The sequence below is a fragment of the Anguilla anguilla genome, chromosome 8 (genome assembly GCF_013347855.1).
Source record: "Anguilla anguilla isolate fAngAng1 chromosome 8, fAngAng1.pri, whole genome shotgun sequence".
In the NCBI taxonomy this organism is placed as follows: Eukaryota; Metazoa; Chordata; class Actinopteri; order Anguilliformes; family Anguillidae; genus Anguilla; species Anguilla anguilla.
In genome coordinates this window covers 17,119,071-17,135,871 of record NC_049208.1, presented here as the reverse complement: position 1 = coordinate 17,135,871, position 16,801 = coordinate 17,119,071, and the positions used below count along the sequence as shown (strand labels likewise).

Sequence of the window (16,801 nt, the reverse complement as noted above, 5' to 3'; positions counted from 1 at the left end):
TAGGCCTGAGGACAGGGCTTCTGTGACAGCGCACATTTGACTCAGCGCTAGAGGTCTGAGCGATTCATTCACTCTGAAGCCGCTGCGTCTTCCTTCTCTTAACTCTTCTCCCCGCAGATGTGACAGGGGCGCGCCGAGGTCTTGGTTTGGGCTGAGATGAATGTTTGGAGCAGGACTGCTGTGATATAGCGGTTCGGAAGGCTGCAGGTTTCCTCCTCAGATGCCACACTGCCCTTACACCTCTGAGCAAGCAGCCATCTGTGTAAGAGGGTAAGGTTTTTTTTAAGTAAGATTTCACAGAACAAAAATGCAAAACACAGGAGAATACACTAAACTAACTGAACACTCAAATAATATAAGCAATATATGTCCAAACTTTGCATAATATAAATACAGGTTGATCCAGAAACTCTTTGGATAAGAAGGTAATTCATCAATACAGCAACAAACAAATTTGATGTCAATGAAGATTTGAGAAAAAAAAAAAAATTATAGCTTTGATTCAACTTCAACATAAATCTAGGGCCACACTCCAAAATAATTGGCAAAATCTTTTGAAAAGCCTTTCCAAGAAAGGTTGATGTTGAAGAGCCTCCTTCGCTAGATTTGTTAACGTCGTATTTGGACTCAACACGTACAGTATGTGGACAGTAGTGTAACTTGAGATTCTGGGAAGGAGGTTCGGAACAGCCGACACAACAGGAGCCGCTTTAGTGGGGGAGGAATAGAGTGGCAATAGCCAGACATGGAATATAAATGAATGTGCAAAGCAGTCTATGCAAATTCCTTCCAGTGGGATCTTGAATTTGGTTTCAGCCTTACACTGAGGGCATCGGAATGCGATAAAGACTGTAGTCACACATCTTCAAAGCATCACCTTTTTTTCTTTTTTTTTGCTTTAATGAGAGAAATATTTTTTTAATGATTAAAAAATTCGAGCAGGGCTCCATATCCTTTGTCGCGCAACATTTATTAACATGAAGCAGATGATATGCCTTTCCAAAAGCAGCGTAGCCGCAGTCAACCACCATAGAAACCATCATTTTTATACGACATCACACGTCTCTCTGCTCCTCCCACTGCCTTTGAAGATCCCCCACCTCTCAGTGATCAAAGTAAAGGCTTTTTAAGATCCATATGTTATGGTCAAAGAAACGAAAGAGCTTTCCATTTAATTGCTAAAACCTCCCACTGACTTGATTCCACTCAAATTTTAAAATTCCCTGTCAAGCATTTTTCCAGGGCCTCATTAATTTATATTCTAAGCATAATTTTCCTTTTTTGCTCTTGCACAGAGTTTTCACGGAGTACATCTAAGGACAAATAAATGATATTGCATCTGTGACACATGAATTTCTGTAATAATTGCTAGAATGTCAGGCAATACTCACACTTGGTAATAAGTTCAAACAAAACTCAACAACTACAAATATTGAAGGATGTGTTCCATGTCTGGATCCTTGCTTGTGTGAACTGGAATGCCTTCATTTAAACTTTGAACAAGTACACTCTGATTGGTTGAAGGCTAGATGTAAAAACAGTAATGACTCCAACAGTCAACCGAGTAAGTCTGTGAGTTTGCGTCTGTTTACAGTGGACTTTTATGTTTTTTGGATCAGGTTCCTACACTTACATCTGAGATTCCTGTACTTGAGAATTCCACAGTGATTTATGGTTATGAGTGTGTGACACCCACAGCTAGCTTGAGGCAGTCTTTTCAGTCTCCGTGCAAGGCTGAATGGTGAAAGCTTATGATACTGATTGAAAATCGACTGGTGGGAAAGCTCTGATTCTCCACATTATCTCCAGGGAAAAACATGTCCTCTGAAAGTACGGAATTGTTTTCAAATTGCAAATGGTAGGTTTCATCCCACCAGAGACAAGAACAAAAGTATAATTTCAATAAATATTTTCCCCAGCAATATTCCCTCAATGGCCGCATAAAACTGGATTGAGAAGCCATGCCAAGCCTCTTTTGTTCCTCCTCTCTCCGTACACGCTGGTACCCTGCGAGCGCCAAACATTTCTTATTTACGCGTACGCTCCCGCATTCCTCTGGATTACCGCAGGGGAGAAAACTTTGGTTTCCCAGGATGCCGTGGGAGGGGCAGATTGGGTGATTCACCCTCAGGCGATCCCGCGCCAGGCGGCTAGCATTCCTGGCATAGCTCCCCCGCCGTCAGACGCTGGTGTGAAATTCTTCGGAGGGGTTACGGCAGGGTCCCGTCTCTAATGTCCCTACTGCCAGGTTTTCTACATCGAGGCTCAGAGCGGGGGGCTGCATGACTCGCCCAAATCTAATAATAGCCTAATCTAAGACGTAGGGGGGTGTCGTGAGGACGGGCTGGTTTTAAATAACTTAGCAGTCACACAGCTGCAGCGAACGCGCAGTAATTACTGGCTGTTGTGTTGTCAGTTGTCGTGATGCACGTTGCAGGTATTTTTTTTAAAGATTTATCTAGGAAAGAGGTTGTTGAAGTGGGGTGAATTAACCCATAATATATGTTTATTGATGTGAATCCTCATATAGACTTATTTCCATGGTCATCCAAAACAGATAAACTCATATAGGAAGTGCATTCTTATTGGTTATGTGTGTGTGCGTGTGAGTGTGCATGCATGTGTGTGTGTGTGTGTGTGTGTTCATGCATTAATCACATTTCACCCAACAATTTGGAGTTGCTAATATCTTCACAAATGTGTACACGAGGAATGTATTCCTTGAAACAGGAGAATTCTGCCATTTTTACATCAAACTGCCAGCATGTTAACACATGTCCAAAGACAGAAAAAAAACAGTGTTATTCTGAAGAATCCTGACAGTCAAAAGGAAAAAAGGGAAAGAAATGGGAGAGGTGGGCTGCCCCTCGGCTGCCTGTTTGATGTAGACATGAGCATCAGCTTCCAGGCTACAGAAAAGAGAAAAAAATCTATGCTGGCAACACTCTAGCGTGCTTCCCCGTGTTCCTAATTTGCTGGAGTGGGAATTGGGGCTTTGAAGCCGGGGCGGCGTTCCCGGTGCTCCCAGTCCGCTCTCCCTCTCCCCTCGTTTTCCCCGCATCCCCGGGCTGCGCGCACGGCCACGGCGAGAAGGTAGCGCACGCCGTGTGCAGCAGATGAAAGGACCCCGCCCGCCGTCTCCTCGGGAGCCGGGCTGCCCCACTGACTGACTTTTTAATAAGTGATGAGGTGGGGTATAAATAAACCAGGAGGAGCGCCGCCGCGGAGGAGCCGCCGGGGCAACACCTCGGAGCAGGTGAAGTAAACACGGCTCGGTTTGTGTTCCACGACACAGCTCCTATCGTGTTCCAAGACACGGCTCCTATCGTGTTCTACTACACGGCTCCTATCGTGTTCTACTACACGGTTCCTATCATATTCTACGACATGGCTCCCATCGTGTTCCACGACATGGCTGCTATGGTGTTCCATGACACGGCTCCTATCGTGTTCTACGACACGGCTCCTATCGTGTTCTACTACACGACTCCTATCGTGTTCTACAACATGGCTCCTATCGTTTTCCATGACATGGCTCCTATCGTGTTCCATGACACGGCTCCTATCGTGTTCTACAACATGGCTCCTATCGTGTTCCACGACATGGCTGCTATGGTGTTCCATGACACGGCTCCTATCATATTCTACGACATGGCTCCCATCGTGTTCCACGACATGGCTGCTATGGTGTTCCATGACACGGCTCCTATCGTGTTCTACAACATGGCTCCTATCGTGTTCTACGACACAGCTCCTATCGTGTTCTACTACACGGTTCCTATCGTATTCTATGACACGGCTCCTATCGTGTTCTACAACATGGCTCCTATCGTGTTCTACGACACAGCTCCTATCGTGTTCTACTACACGGTTCCTATCGTATTCTATGACACGGCTCCTATCGTGTTCCCTGACATGGCTGCTATTGTGTTCTATGACATGACTCCTATCGTGTTCTATGATATGGCTCCTATCGTGTTCTACGACACAGCTCCTATCGTGTTCTACGACACGGTTCCTATTGTGTTCTATGACATGACTCCTATCATGTTCTACTACACAATTCCTATCGTGTTCCACAACACGGTTCCTATCGTGTTCCACAACACGGCTCCTATCGTGTTCCACGACACGGCTCCTATCATCTATAGCGCGGGGTTCAGGGGGTCTCGAAAGAAGTGTGGAAAGCAAAGGCGTTGTTTTAATCAGCCGCGCCATTAACTTGCCGAATCGTTGGAAGCAGATGTCACGGTCCTCAGGTTGAAGTACGCCCTACTTAACCATGCTCAGGACTGATTAGGGTCTAATGAGGAATTTTATGGCCTAGTTTAAGAAGACCCAAGGAGGGTTTATTAGATTTGAGAAATCGATAGAGGGAATAATTATGTATTTATAATAACCTAAAAACTATAGCCAGATTATGTTTGACTCTATGCAGAATAATGATATCAGAATTATGATGCTGATCTCATAATGTTTTCAGAGGTTAATTACTGATGCACATGGGCACATTCTTGTAAGAAATTCATGATTTGTAGGTTTTCCTTCTCAAATGGCAGTTTTAGTTCAACTGAAACTAAAATATCCAATAATTAAATAGGACAATACCTATTCACATTTCAAAAGCATCATGTGTGACCTTTAAGGAGCAAGTTGCAATGGAAACTACAGCCATATTACATGCAGTACATTGTAACAAGTTTTCTCATTTCAAAACAACACAATCAATCAAGGTGTACGCCAGTGACTAATAGGCAATAAATCATAAGACCAGTTTATTTATTTTCATAATCATGCACCACACCATGTGAATCAGTGTCCTGAAAATACAAGCCGCAATATGTGTTATTATATTTGTAGCATATTCGTTGTATTCTGCGGCCGGTGGAAGAACTTCACTGTGTCCATGGTAAAGTTATTTTGTGGTCAGTTGCAGGGGAGGAGTGGGGTGGAATGAAATAAATCTTTGCTCCTCTAAGCAATGGCTGTGTTTTGTAACATAGCAATAACCTACATTCTCTCTCTCTCTCTCTCTCTCTCGCTCTCTCTCTCTCTGTCTCTCACTCTCTCTCTATCTCCCTCTCTCTATATATATATCTCCCTCTCTCTCTCTCTTCCCCATCTCTCTCTCTCTCTCCCTCTCTTCCCCTCCCTCTCTCTCTCTCCCTCTCTTCCCCTCTCTCTCTCTCTCTCTCTCTCTCTGAGGTTGTTGCTTCCTGATTCTTGTGTCCCACTTTCGCATGTGATGAAACGATGCCGGCCTACATAGGGTACTTTGCAAAAGTTTAGAGCCTCGGGCCGCTAAATCCACCCCCCTGTTCCCTGCAGATTATGTCTCTGGGAGGTGTGGGGGCATTACAGCCCTTGCCATTATTGCATTACTCAGGAACAGGAAGAGGCATCAAGGGTCTGATAATGGTGTATGACATGTCATTGTGTATTTTTCTGCAGAGAAATTCTCTTTCTCATGATACATCAGCCCGTATTAATATTTTAGACATTCAGCAGATGCTTTTATCTAAAGCGACTAAAGCAGCTTGATATTTTGCTGAAGCAAGTCAGGCTAAGCACCTTGCTCAAGGGTGCAACGGCAGTGCCCAAACTGGGAACCGAAACCACAGCCTTTGATTCACAAGCCCCTAACTATTACACTACACTGCCAACTGTGTGTCAGTGGATGTCTAATGGACCCCACATACTCATCTGTTGTGATGCCTTCTGTTGTCAGGTAGACAGGCAGGTTGAAAGTCGCTTCACTTTACATTTGGAGTTCAGATAACACATAATATGGTGCAACCATCTCAGTGAAACAACAAAATTATCATTTAAGACTGCCCTAACGCACCTGAGATGTCTTCTTGTTTAATGAGCACCACATAAAAATGCTCTTTTGAGTTTTTATTGTTTGTATTACCTCAGCACTTTGGTTGTACTACTCATCAGTTTCTGTGCTTGAGTGTCTGAATATTGAAGAGGATTTGATCGATCCATTAACTGCTAAATGCTCTTTAGCAAGGATGACATTTCAAATTCTCATTTAAACTCATTTATTTTTTATTTCCCCTCTTCACAGCTGAGCTCAGTAAAGATGACACCGTGGGTAAATACTGTAAATGTAAACTCCACTCAGGGACTTTTAGCCCTTTTATAGTCTGGCATCTGATAGTGCCCCACTGTGAAAACACACACTGTCTTGCTTGAATGATTACCACTCTGCAGGTTTTGTGATTGGCTTCCCCAGGCTCTAAGCCCACATTCCCTCTCTCCCCCTCTCTTCCCCAAACTCCAAGTCCCATTCTCTCTCTCCCCCAAGCTCCAAGTCCCATTCCCTCTCTCACCCTCTCTTCCTCAAACTCCAATTCCCATTCCCTCTCTTTCCCAGGGTCTAAGCCCACATTCCCTCTCTCCCCCTCTCTTCCCCAAACTCCAAGTCCCATTCTCTCTCTCCCCCAAGCTTCAAGTCCCATTCCCTCTCTCCCCCTCTTTTCCCCAAACTCCAAGACCACATTCCCTCAGTTGCCCTCTCGGTTGCATCCTAATCCTTTGAGCAGACCTTGGGAAAACACAGTGGTCTGTAAAACTTCCCTCAGCCATTCAGATTCATAAATAGCAGCAGTGGCCGGGAACCCAGGACTCACCTCACTTACTGCCGATCTGCCCCACGGAAAACCACACATTCCTCAGAAGCACATACTGGATTTCCTGCCCCTGAGAAGTATGTGTGTGTGTGTATTATATACAGTGTTACATGGGGGGGGGGGGGGGGGGGCAGTGGAAAGAGCAGCATCGTTTTGTCGAAGCTCGTTCTCTGACTCCGCCTGGCTGATAGCTGACAGGAGGGCAAACAGGCGAGGTCTTTCTGACATCCTGGATCAGCAGCCTGTGCAGCTCGTCCTCAGAGTTACAACCTGTGAGTGTAAGAATTAGCATCACGTCAAGCTTTCACAACAAGCGCTTGCCCAGCCAGTGGCCTTCAGCAGGCTTGTTTGGGCCATAAACACCAGACTTTCCCTCAGCTTGTACATCATCTTTCACTTGCAGCAGTTTTTACTTTCTTAGCAGGTGTCTATAAATTATGTTTTGGGGGTGAGGAGGGGTAGGGAGGGTGTGCAGAAGGGGATGCGCTTAATGTATATTTTTGGCAGGCAGACCAATGACTAATTTATTTCATCTGCATCGATTTCACCTCTGTGGCTGGGGTCCAGGCCTACATGGTCTGCACAGACGCACACGTTGCACGACAGTTGTGAGGTAAATGACATCTGCTTTATGTAGAATTCCGCTATGTGCCCTTTAAGAACTCTCATATACAAACAGTCCAGCTAACGGAGATGACACACAAAGAGAAGCATCTACAGTTTAGAGTGCAGCTGCTATTTGGTGGGATGAGTGCTGACCTCACCTCACCCTGACCCGCAATAATAAAGGCCACCATCAAAGGCCATGGCAGCGTAATTATCTATTTGCTTAGCGGAAGCCTTCATTGAGCTTCCATTACGCACATCTTTTATTTACACAGTTGGGTGTTTCAGCTGGAATCATTTTGGCTTAAGCATCTCACTCAAGAGTGCAACTGCAAGGCATTACCATGGGTTTGAACCCACAACCTCCTGGTTATAAGCCCGGTTCCCTAATCACACAACATGAATAGACAGCACAAGGTACCATGCATGTATATGTCATTTGCAACTTAGTTGCATGACTGTTGTGATATTGCCTTTAAAGACATAATGTTTCTGAAGCACAGTTTCCTTACAAAACCACGTACTGTGCTCTACTGCAATGTACATCATAATGCTTTGAAGACAGACAGTAAGCTATGTGACCATATAGAGAAGAGCCTAAACATACATAATGACCATTCAGCCAATCTTGGCTTGCCATTTACTTACCATTTATACATGACGAGCAATAGTTTTAATGTCAGTCAGCCCGCAAACCTGAAATAAATGATTAGAACAAAGGAAAACATAGAAATGAGCACTACCTGTGTGCACTGTAAATGTATAAACGAATACAGACAGAAAGAGCTCTTTTTACAGTATTGGGGTAATACTAATACTATAGGTACTGAGACGAAAAACCAAGGAACAAAAAGCTGAAGCATCTCTCCTAAGGATGGATTTATAAGTAGGACTACACAGGAAAAACAGAAGCTAATTAACTCAATCCATGTTCAAGAGCAGCAACGTTCGGGGCAGAGTAATCACATTAATTCTTCTAAGAAAGCGTGGTCACGTGACTGGCGCTGGGTAGTTATATCTGCTTTTCTCTTATTTATTCCAGGGGGTCGTGCGCCATACCTCAGCTCTGCCACCCCCCCCCCCCCCCCAGCCCCCTACCCCCCAGCTGCAGACGGCTGTTGGGCTATATATAGCCACACACAGAGAATAAAGGCAGATATGAATTAATGTTAATGAGGCTTGGCTCCTGTGACACACACTAGGAAAACTGCCTGCATGTGGGGAGAGCGGATGGTACAGTCTCAACAGCGCAAATACCACAGTAAATCTCCCACATATAGCATATGGATTAAAGTACACTCTACAGTACATGCACGCACATGCACGGACACACACACTTGCATATGTATATAATATGCAGTGAATACACACACACACACACACACTGCAGACACTACACACATACACTGGCGCAAGTCAACACTGGGGATGGGGCTGTCCACATGTGGAGCTCATGGGGAGATGATTGACAGTTGGGGCCCGTCCCCCTGTAAAGCCCAGAATGCATCATCTTGTCTGATCTATTTATACTTTTTTTTTTTATCTCAAGAGTCCCCCGGGACCCTCGTCGCAACAGCAGTTCAATTGTTTTCATTTGCTAATTGCTTTGCAGATTTTTATTGTACTTATCAATAAGCTAAAATCTGCACAACGCGCTTCACAGAGCATCCTGTCCCTGGAGATTGTGAATATTCATGTGTTGGTTAATGACAGAATAATAAGAACCAGATTACATTAATGATGTGCTTCAGTCAGAGAGATCTGCTTGTTTCCATGTTTGTTCATCTCGGATGGATGGCAGTTTATTATTTGTTTATTTACTTATTTTCTTTTGTTTTCTCTCATAGTCACTGCCATGCCACGCACAGGAAATGTACATGCAGGTCTCTCTTGAAGAAGAGATCTGGATCTCAATGAGACTACCTGTTTAAATAAAGGAAATATAAATGTGTTACAGGAGTGTGAGTGTGAGCGCTTCTCCAGTGATCTTGCCGACAGGAATAGGAGTGTTTAACGCTCATGGTGGACTACAGGGAAGCTGATAGGGAGGAGAGGAGAGGTGAACATTGCGCTGATGCATTATGGGACACTTTGCAGGGGTATCCAGAGAAACCCAGGCTAACTAAAGCCTATCCAGCGCAGCTGGGATGGCCCCCCACTGTGCCCAACCCCTGCAGATTCCTGCTCATTGTCTGGAAGTGACACAGGTCACGTCCGAGCTGGCGGAGTCTGGGCTGTGAGGTTCAGCCTGTGTTCACACAGACATGCAGGACTCTGGAGGGTGCCATTTTGTGTTGGATATACAGCTTTACCATATTGTTATTTTTTACTTTAGAGGTTAAATGCCACAATGTTCAAATGATTCAGATCAATGCTGTCACTGCCTCATTGAAAAAAAAGGAAAAAAAAAAAGATTTTTTGTGCAATGATTAAGAAACTTGAAATGCGGGTTCAACTCTAACAAATATCCAGTTATATAAATGGATTTCATATCAAATGTAAGTGTAAATTGCTCTGGATAAGAGCATCTGCTAAAAGCCTAAAAGTAAAATAATTATCTAATTGCTTTTTAAGACATTATCTCTCACCAGTCTCCTGTAAAACGCATCTTCTTCATGTAGTCTTCCTCAGCCACACTCATTTCCCAGGCTGGTCGAGCAGGGGACGCCTTTAATGCTAATCTCTGGTCCCGTTCCTCCATCCTTTCAGCAAATCGCCATATTGTGCTGTCATCTTTCCCCGCATTGTCTCCCAACACCAATCTGAGCGCTTAAATCCATAATTACTGATTTTCCCATGCAAATACGAACCCAATTAATACAAAGCCAGGAAAAAGAGGCTTGGGCGGTAAAAACAGGCCTCGTTAATCCGTCCTGGGGAAACGCTCTGCCCCTGTTGGTTAGCCTGCCTTTTTTTCGTCCCAAACCCTTGCTGTTCAAACCACTTCACCTGTGGAGCACAGCCTCAATTTGTCTGCAAGGCCAGTGGAACCATCGATTAGAAGCCGCAGTTTTTAATAAGGTCATCATCATTATTGTCTGTGATGACTTTCTGATGCTGTTCCACACATCAATCTGACACTGACGATCGTTTGCAACAAAGCTACATTTGAGTAACTTATGTTGCACTGATGGGGCTTTGCCCAGGGTATAAAATGACAGACACAAGATAGGCTGCAAGATTCAGTCTCATGTCTATATAGAGGTATATAAGATTTCACATCTGTATCTATTTACTGTATTTCACCTATATATATATATATATATATATATTAGCCAGATGGATAGATAGAGAACGAAAAGATGTATAAAACAACAGATCGAAAGATCAACAAGATAGACAGGGGTTCGAGGCCGAACTGGCCACTGGCTGTGTCATACCTTTTGTTTACTTATCTCGACCACACAAGACCCTTTTCTCCTGAGGCTCTGCTGGTAAGAGTGCAGGGCAAAGCCTTTTCATCACACCCTGTCCTTTCATCAGCGGCTGTGATGGCCCTCTGCACCTCTAACACAAGCTCTCTTTGTTCTACAAGGTAGTCCTTTCAGCCGAGAGAGAGACGCCGGTAAGGACCAGGGAGTATGCCGCCCCCCCCCCCCCCCCTTCCCCAACTCTGCCACACACTGGGAGAAAATCGGTGCAGGGACAGCAGATGGTGCCTGGGGCGCTGTCTGTCACTGGGGACGAGATCCCTGCACACACACACACACACACACACACACACACAAACACATACACACACGCACATGCACAGAGACACGCACTCACATACATACACACACAAATAGACACAGACATACGCGTACACAAATACTGTACCTAAACACACCCACACACACACACACACACGCACATGCACAGAGACACGCACTCACATGCAGACACACACACAAATAGACACAGACACACGCATACACAAATATTGTACATACACGCGCACACACATGCACACGCTCGTACGCACACAGCCGAAGAGTGTGAGGGGGTTGCGCTCAGTCGGGGTAATGTGACCTGTGTAGCCCCCGGGGGCGAATGACAGCCTCTCGCTCACAAATGACAGGGCTATTTTCCTGCCGTTCACACTCCGCTGCTCACCACCAATTCGCCGCAATTTGCTGAACACGGATTTTTTACGATGTTGACAAATAAAATTTCGCCGCACGTCGCTCTGCGTGCTCATGCTCAGTCAAAAGGTTAAGAGGGCACATGACAAACCTGTCTGTTTTTTATGAATGACAGCGGGGGGAAAGAAATATTTTTTAAAAAACGGATGAAGGCAGACAAAACGCAGACAAATCGGTTTGGGGAATATGTACACTCACATAAACCAGAGAATTCACAGCTATCAGCTATTCCATCCTCGACATTATAAATCAAGCAGAGTGAGTGAGAGAGAAAGAGAGAGAGAGAGAGAAGGGAGAGAAAGAGAGAGAGAGAGAGATGGACAGAATGAAATGGGAATGGAGATCTAGAAGATGCTATAAATGTGTCTTTTCACACATTTATTTCTTAATTTTGGGCACAATGAAACACAGTGCTCCAGATTAGGAGAAACCTCGTCCCAGCGGAATCAGCAGTGATGGGGGTTCCGGGGCCCTTCAGGGTCCGCTCTGGCAGCGGACGGAAGGTTCTAGGTCAGCGCGAGCGGGGCGATCAGACACCCCAGCGCTCGGCCAGCTCGTCTCTCAAAAGATCAGCGGGGGGGATAATTAGAGCTCGCAGTGAAGCGGACACTGAGGTCCGGGGGCGAGGCGAGCGGGGGTGGGCCGGGCGGGGGGGGGCGGGGGGGCGTCTCACGCTGCGCAGCCTGTGTCTTGGGGAGAGCTGGGCTCGGAGGCGAGCGCACGCGGGAGCCGCATCTGCCGCCGTCGCCGTGCTTAAAGCCGACACCTGCGGCCTCCGCCTCGCCTCTCCTGCGGCTCCCTCACACATCTGCGCTCCGGGTCAGCTCTGTGAGAGCTCGGGCTTTCGCTTGGCTTTCAAACCACTGGCTCGCAGCACCATTTGTTTTGGAACTGAGGAATTCATTTAAAAACACTGACCGTATTCCAGTATGGTGCTAGCCAGTAAAAATGCCCAGTTCACATTTGGGACAGTTATACACATCTTCTTAAACTATTCATTACTACACTCAGGCATGACTCTTCTTATATATGGAATATACTAGAGTAAATTCACTGATGACCTCATGCGAATCAACTTGCAGTTTTGCACACGGCACATTCTGTTGTGCACTAAGTGCAAGAGTTATGGAACACCGTTGCATCCAGAGTTATAACATGCCTGTTCTACCTGGAGTTGAAACGTGCTGAAGCGGAGTCTAGTGCTCTGCCCGTGCATCAGCTATGGGTGACGCATAAGGACACATGTTCCACAGGTTCCACAGCTGGCGTTCATCTGCTGGGCTGTGAACAGCCAGCCCACAAGCTGCGGCCTGGCTGTTTCCGCCACTGCTCTGACCCCAGATGACCTGAGGTTGAACGCTGCGCGAAGCTGCGCTAAACGCTTTAACCGCGGTTCCCGCCGCCTCTTAGCTAGACGGTCGCTCGCTTGCTCGCGCGCTCACACGGTTTCCTGTCCAGGGGAGGACACCGAGTTCCCACCACAGAAGACAGAACAGACTCCGAATCTCCAACCGGCCCCAAGCCTGACACAAGCCGCCATCTATTATTAGAGGGAAGGGAAAAGATTAATTAATTTTTTTTTTTTTTTTTACGGTGGAAAGGGAAAAATCCTCTTGGCTCAGAGACGAGACCGTCTGCGGACCAGCTCGACTGACAGGAACGGGCCCTCTCTGGAATTACATTACAGGGAAGCAACAGGGGATGATCTGGGACATCAGGAGTCACGCAAGCAAAACCACAGGTTGTCAGAAACGACGCATGCTTCCTCCCTATGGTCGCTATTTTCATGCGAGATCTGACAGTGTTCAGGGAAATCAGTGAGCTATGCCTTTCCAGTTGGCACATTACTACTGCAATCATATTGAGGAGGGGGGCGGGGGGGCGACCTGATTTATTACTGGGGTATATTAAAGATTCCTTTCATTTGGAACATGGAAATTTCATAAAATTCCAACACGTCAGTGATAACAGTGCCTAATAAAAAAACTGCAAATGTAAACCAGCTCTGAAAAGCAAAATTTATGTCTGTTCTGCACAATGTCCTGACCCATTAAACACAGAGCCAAGCTATTCATAGACCCTTACCTCATACAAACCCCTGAAAGGAAAAAGGTCACAGGGTTAGATCTTTTAGACCAGTCTTATTCAGGCCAAGTGCTGATGAGAAACATTAATCATGGTGACACTGGTTTACGTGAAGCAATCTCGGTGCTGTACACTATGGCAAAAATGCGCGTGCGAAAACTACTGAACTGGCAAATTCCCCGAGCAAGGACACGCATAATTACACACACAACCGAATATGCAAGTGACTGGCAACCTGTGGCATCTGGGGTCATTTCCAGCAGTTTGAATACAGCTGGGCCAGTAGACTGCGCGTGTGCAAGTCTCCTATGTCTCCTAGGACTGGAGCTTAAATTCTTTGCTCAGTAAGAAACCTGAGCATGGCTTCCAGAAATGCTGTGCGACTTACAGGGACTACTCTAGACCATGAGGTACAGGTGCCCAGACCACAGGACACATGTGTTTTGAAGGCTCTGATCTGATTAGTTATTTATGAAGAGTACATATGTAACCTTTATGAATGGTACAATTTGCTGTTAATGATTTTATATTTACGACTGTGTTTTTTGCTTGAAGCTGCAGTGTCTCATTTGGGATTTGAACCTGCAGCCGTTTGCTTAAAGCCATAATGCGTCTTCGGACTGAGGGCATAACACTTTGCCCAGTGTGGTGGGTTTCCAGAGGAGACCGCAGCATGCGGTCAAGTCAACCGAGGCGAAGTGTTTCACAGAAGCGCCCGTCTCCCCGCCTCTCGCGACCGACCGCAGCCGAGGCACAGCGAGAGCGGAGGCAGAGGCGGCCGGTCCGATTCTGTTTCCAAGGCGATCCATCACTTTCAGTTAATCAAAGAGGGACGGGGTGCACTCGATGACTTCAGCCTCTCCGCCAGGCTCCACCAGGACACGCAAGGTTACCTCAGCATAATGAAATCTGCCAATGTCACACTGTAGGACAAGCTGTGAGGACCGGGACGCACAAAGGAGGAGTCACGCTGTTCAACCAGGGAAGGATTACCCAGCCGCTCTAATCTCCGTCGTTAGCATTTACATAGGGTACCAAGGATTTCACAGAGAAAAACATGAATAAATCACCATATGTCATATGCTGCCATAAATTTGATACAAATTAGGTTTGCTGCATTGTCAAGAGATAGATAGCGCCCATGCTGACTTCAAACACGGGTGAGATTTCTGAAACAGTTAATGTGGAGAATCTTTCAAATCATTTTTCAGGAATTGGGGTTGACATATGTGGTAAAAAGCCATTGTTAAAAAATAGAAAACATCCCCATAAAAGCTGGTCAAAGACACACCCTCTGTATAAGCAGCTTTAAATATCGCCATAAGGATGTCTCATTCAGAACAGTACATAATAATCATTAATGCCAAAACCAATCTACAAAGTAATTAACTTGACCACAGATTATTTTTATGATGTAACGCCAGTGTACCTAGTTATTCCTTTAAGACTATATTATGCATAAAGAAAAAAGATTAAACTTATATTTTTTAAGCTGCTATAGCATGTAAATTCATAAATGTAACATTATGGTTTGTCGATGTAGCAGCCTGAACTCTGTGCCGTGTCGAGCTGTTTGTCATTATTAAACACTGTCCCAAGGGACCATTTTTTTATGGCTTCAATTTTTCCATTCCCCGCCCCCCTTCAAAAACAAGGGCATAAGGACCATTCATCTCCGTTTTCTCCTCTGACGAAACCCCTGAAACAGAACTGATCTGTCAGGAGAGGGGAAAAAAACCCGTTTTAAAAGGCCCTTCCTCTGGTGACTTATTGAGCAATTGAGCAGAAAATGACTGCGAATGGAAGCCAGAGACTGGCCAATCTGTCAATTATGCCTCTTAGAATGGATCACCTCTGGAGTTTAATTGAAGCCTTTAAAGGGCGGGATGTGAACTCTTACACTCAGGCGGCAGTGCGGCTGCTAGTGCCTCACTGAGAAGAAAAGCCCTAAATGACACTGGCGACTCTAACGTAAACATTCATTAGCGTGAGCCAGCCCTGCTGTGTACACACAGGTGTCGGGGCTCTGATTGGCTGAAGAAAACAGTAATTACAGTATAGGTGTACAAATCTTCAATAAAAGCTTTCTGCAGAAGTCTGCAAAAAAAAGGAAAAAATAGAAAAAACTAAGTAAAGGCCCACCGCTGCTGATCTTGGCCTCGAACAAGGTGCCTAATCTGAGCTTCCTTAGCAAATATCCAGTGTCATGGTCAAAATATTGAGAATGCACACCCACTTGATTAGAAATCAATAAAAGGACGCACAAAATCCAATGCAATTCCGTTTGATGACTAATAGATCTGACCTTGTGGATGAGCAGTCTGATAATTGGGCTATGTGCACACGCAGTCCTGCGCTCATCGAGCACAAGGCTTTTCCCCCACCTGCCTCTGACCGGGGACTCAGCAGGCTGACATCTCCTTTATCTGTCAGGCTGTGACAGGGAGGAGGTGCACCAGCAGAGATGACCTCACAGCTGTCAGAGCGTGTTCCCATAATGCACCTCACCTACAGTAACAAATGTCCTGTGTTGCTAGAGCTGTGTACGCTGTCCACTCCCACCAAGGATCTGACGGCAATGCTAATCTCACGGAGGTAGGGGCTGATAGGTCATTGTTTCTCATTCTTTATCGGCCCCTGAATTTAAGTACAAAAGGCCTAATGCTGACCTACTTTAAATGCAAGTGTTCCCATTTTTTTCTAAAGACTCTGGCAAGTGTAGAAGTAAATAAACAAATAAAATTTGTGTTAATAAAAATCAAATAAACCTGAGGGTGAGTATTGACTGACAAGCTGGGACAAACTTATGTGATCTGTTTTTTTTTTTACCTGTCTGGTGTCTGTTACTCACACTGCATTGGTTGTTGTGAGGCAGACTGTGCACCTGAATGACATTAGGGTCTGTGTGGTGTCACCGAAGTCCCTGGGACCACCTGCAGCAGGGAGACACAGACTCGCGACCTCACAGGTCGCGTAAGAGTGAGAGTTACGAGAACGCCGCTCTGCACCTGTGACCGCGTTAGCAACCCCAAGCACCTGCCGCGCAGACACGCTTTCTCACACGCCGAGCCTGTCGACCGTCTTCCTGTCCAGCGGGGGGAGGGGGGGCGTTACACATCTGCTCTGACCATTTTGCTTCATTCTGAAGAACAAGTGTACAGTGTCATTATTCATGAAAGTTCTCGGCGCAATGGACAATTTATTTGTATCAGCGTGTGTGGCACTCCTCTGCACTTCACTAGAGGCATGTCTTTGCAAATCATCAGGAGATCAGAACCTGCATGCTTATTTGGATCATTTCATGTGCACAGTGTCCGTCAGGGTACGCAGGACCAGAGTTTAATTAGG

At 45.7% G+C, this 16,801-nt stretch overlaps 1 protein-coding gene across 1 annotated transcript; it reads left to right on the top strand.

Moving 5' to 3' along the window:
* Positions 1 to 1,817: 1,817 nt before the first annotated feature.
* LOC118233580 (extensin-1-like) lies at positions 1,818 to 16,467 on the top strand. The gene is made up of 4 exons (XM_035429339.1): positions 1,818 to 1,830; positions 2,070 to 2,189; positions 3,296 to 4,178; positions 16,374 to 16,467. The coding sequence occupies exons 1-4, from the start codon at positions 1,818 to 1,820 to the stop codon at positions 16,465 to 16,467; spliced, it is 1,110 nt and encodes a 369-aa protein (XP_035285230.1).
* Positions 16,468 to 16,801: the final 334 nt, after the last annotated feature.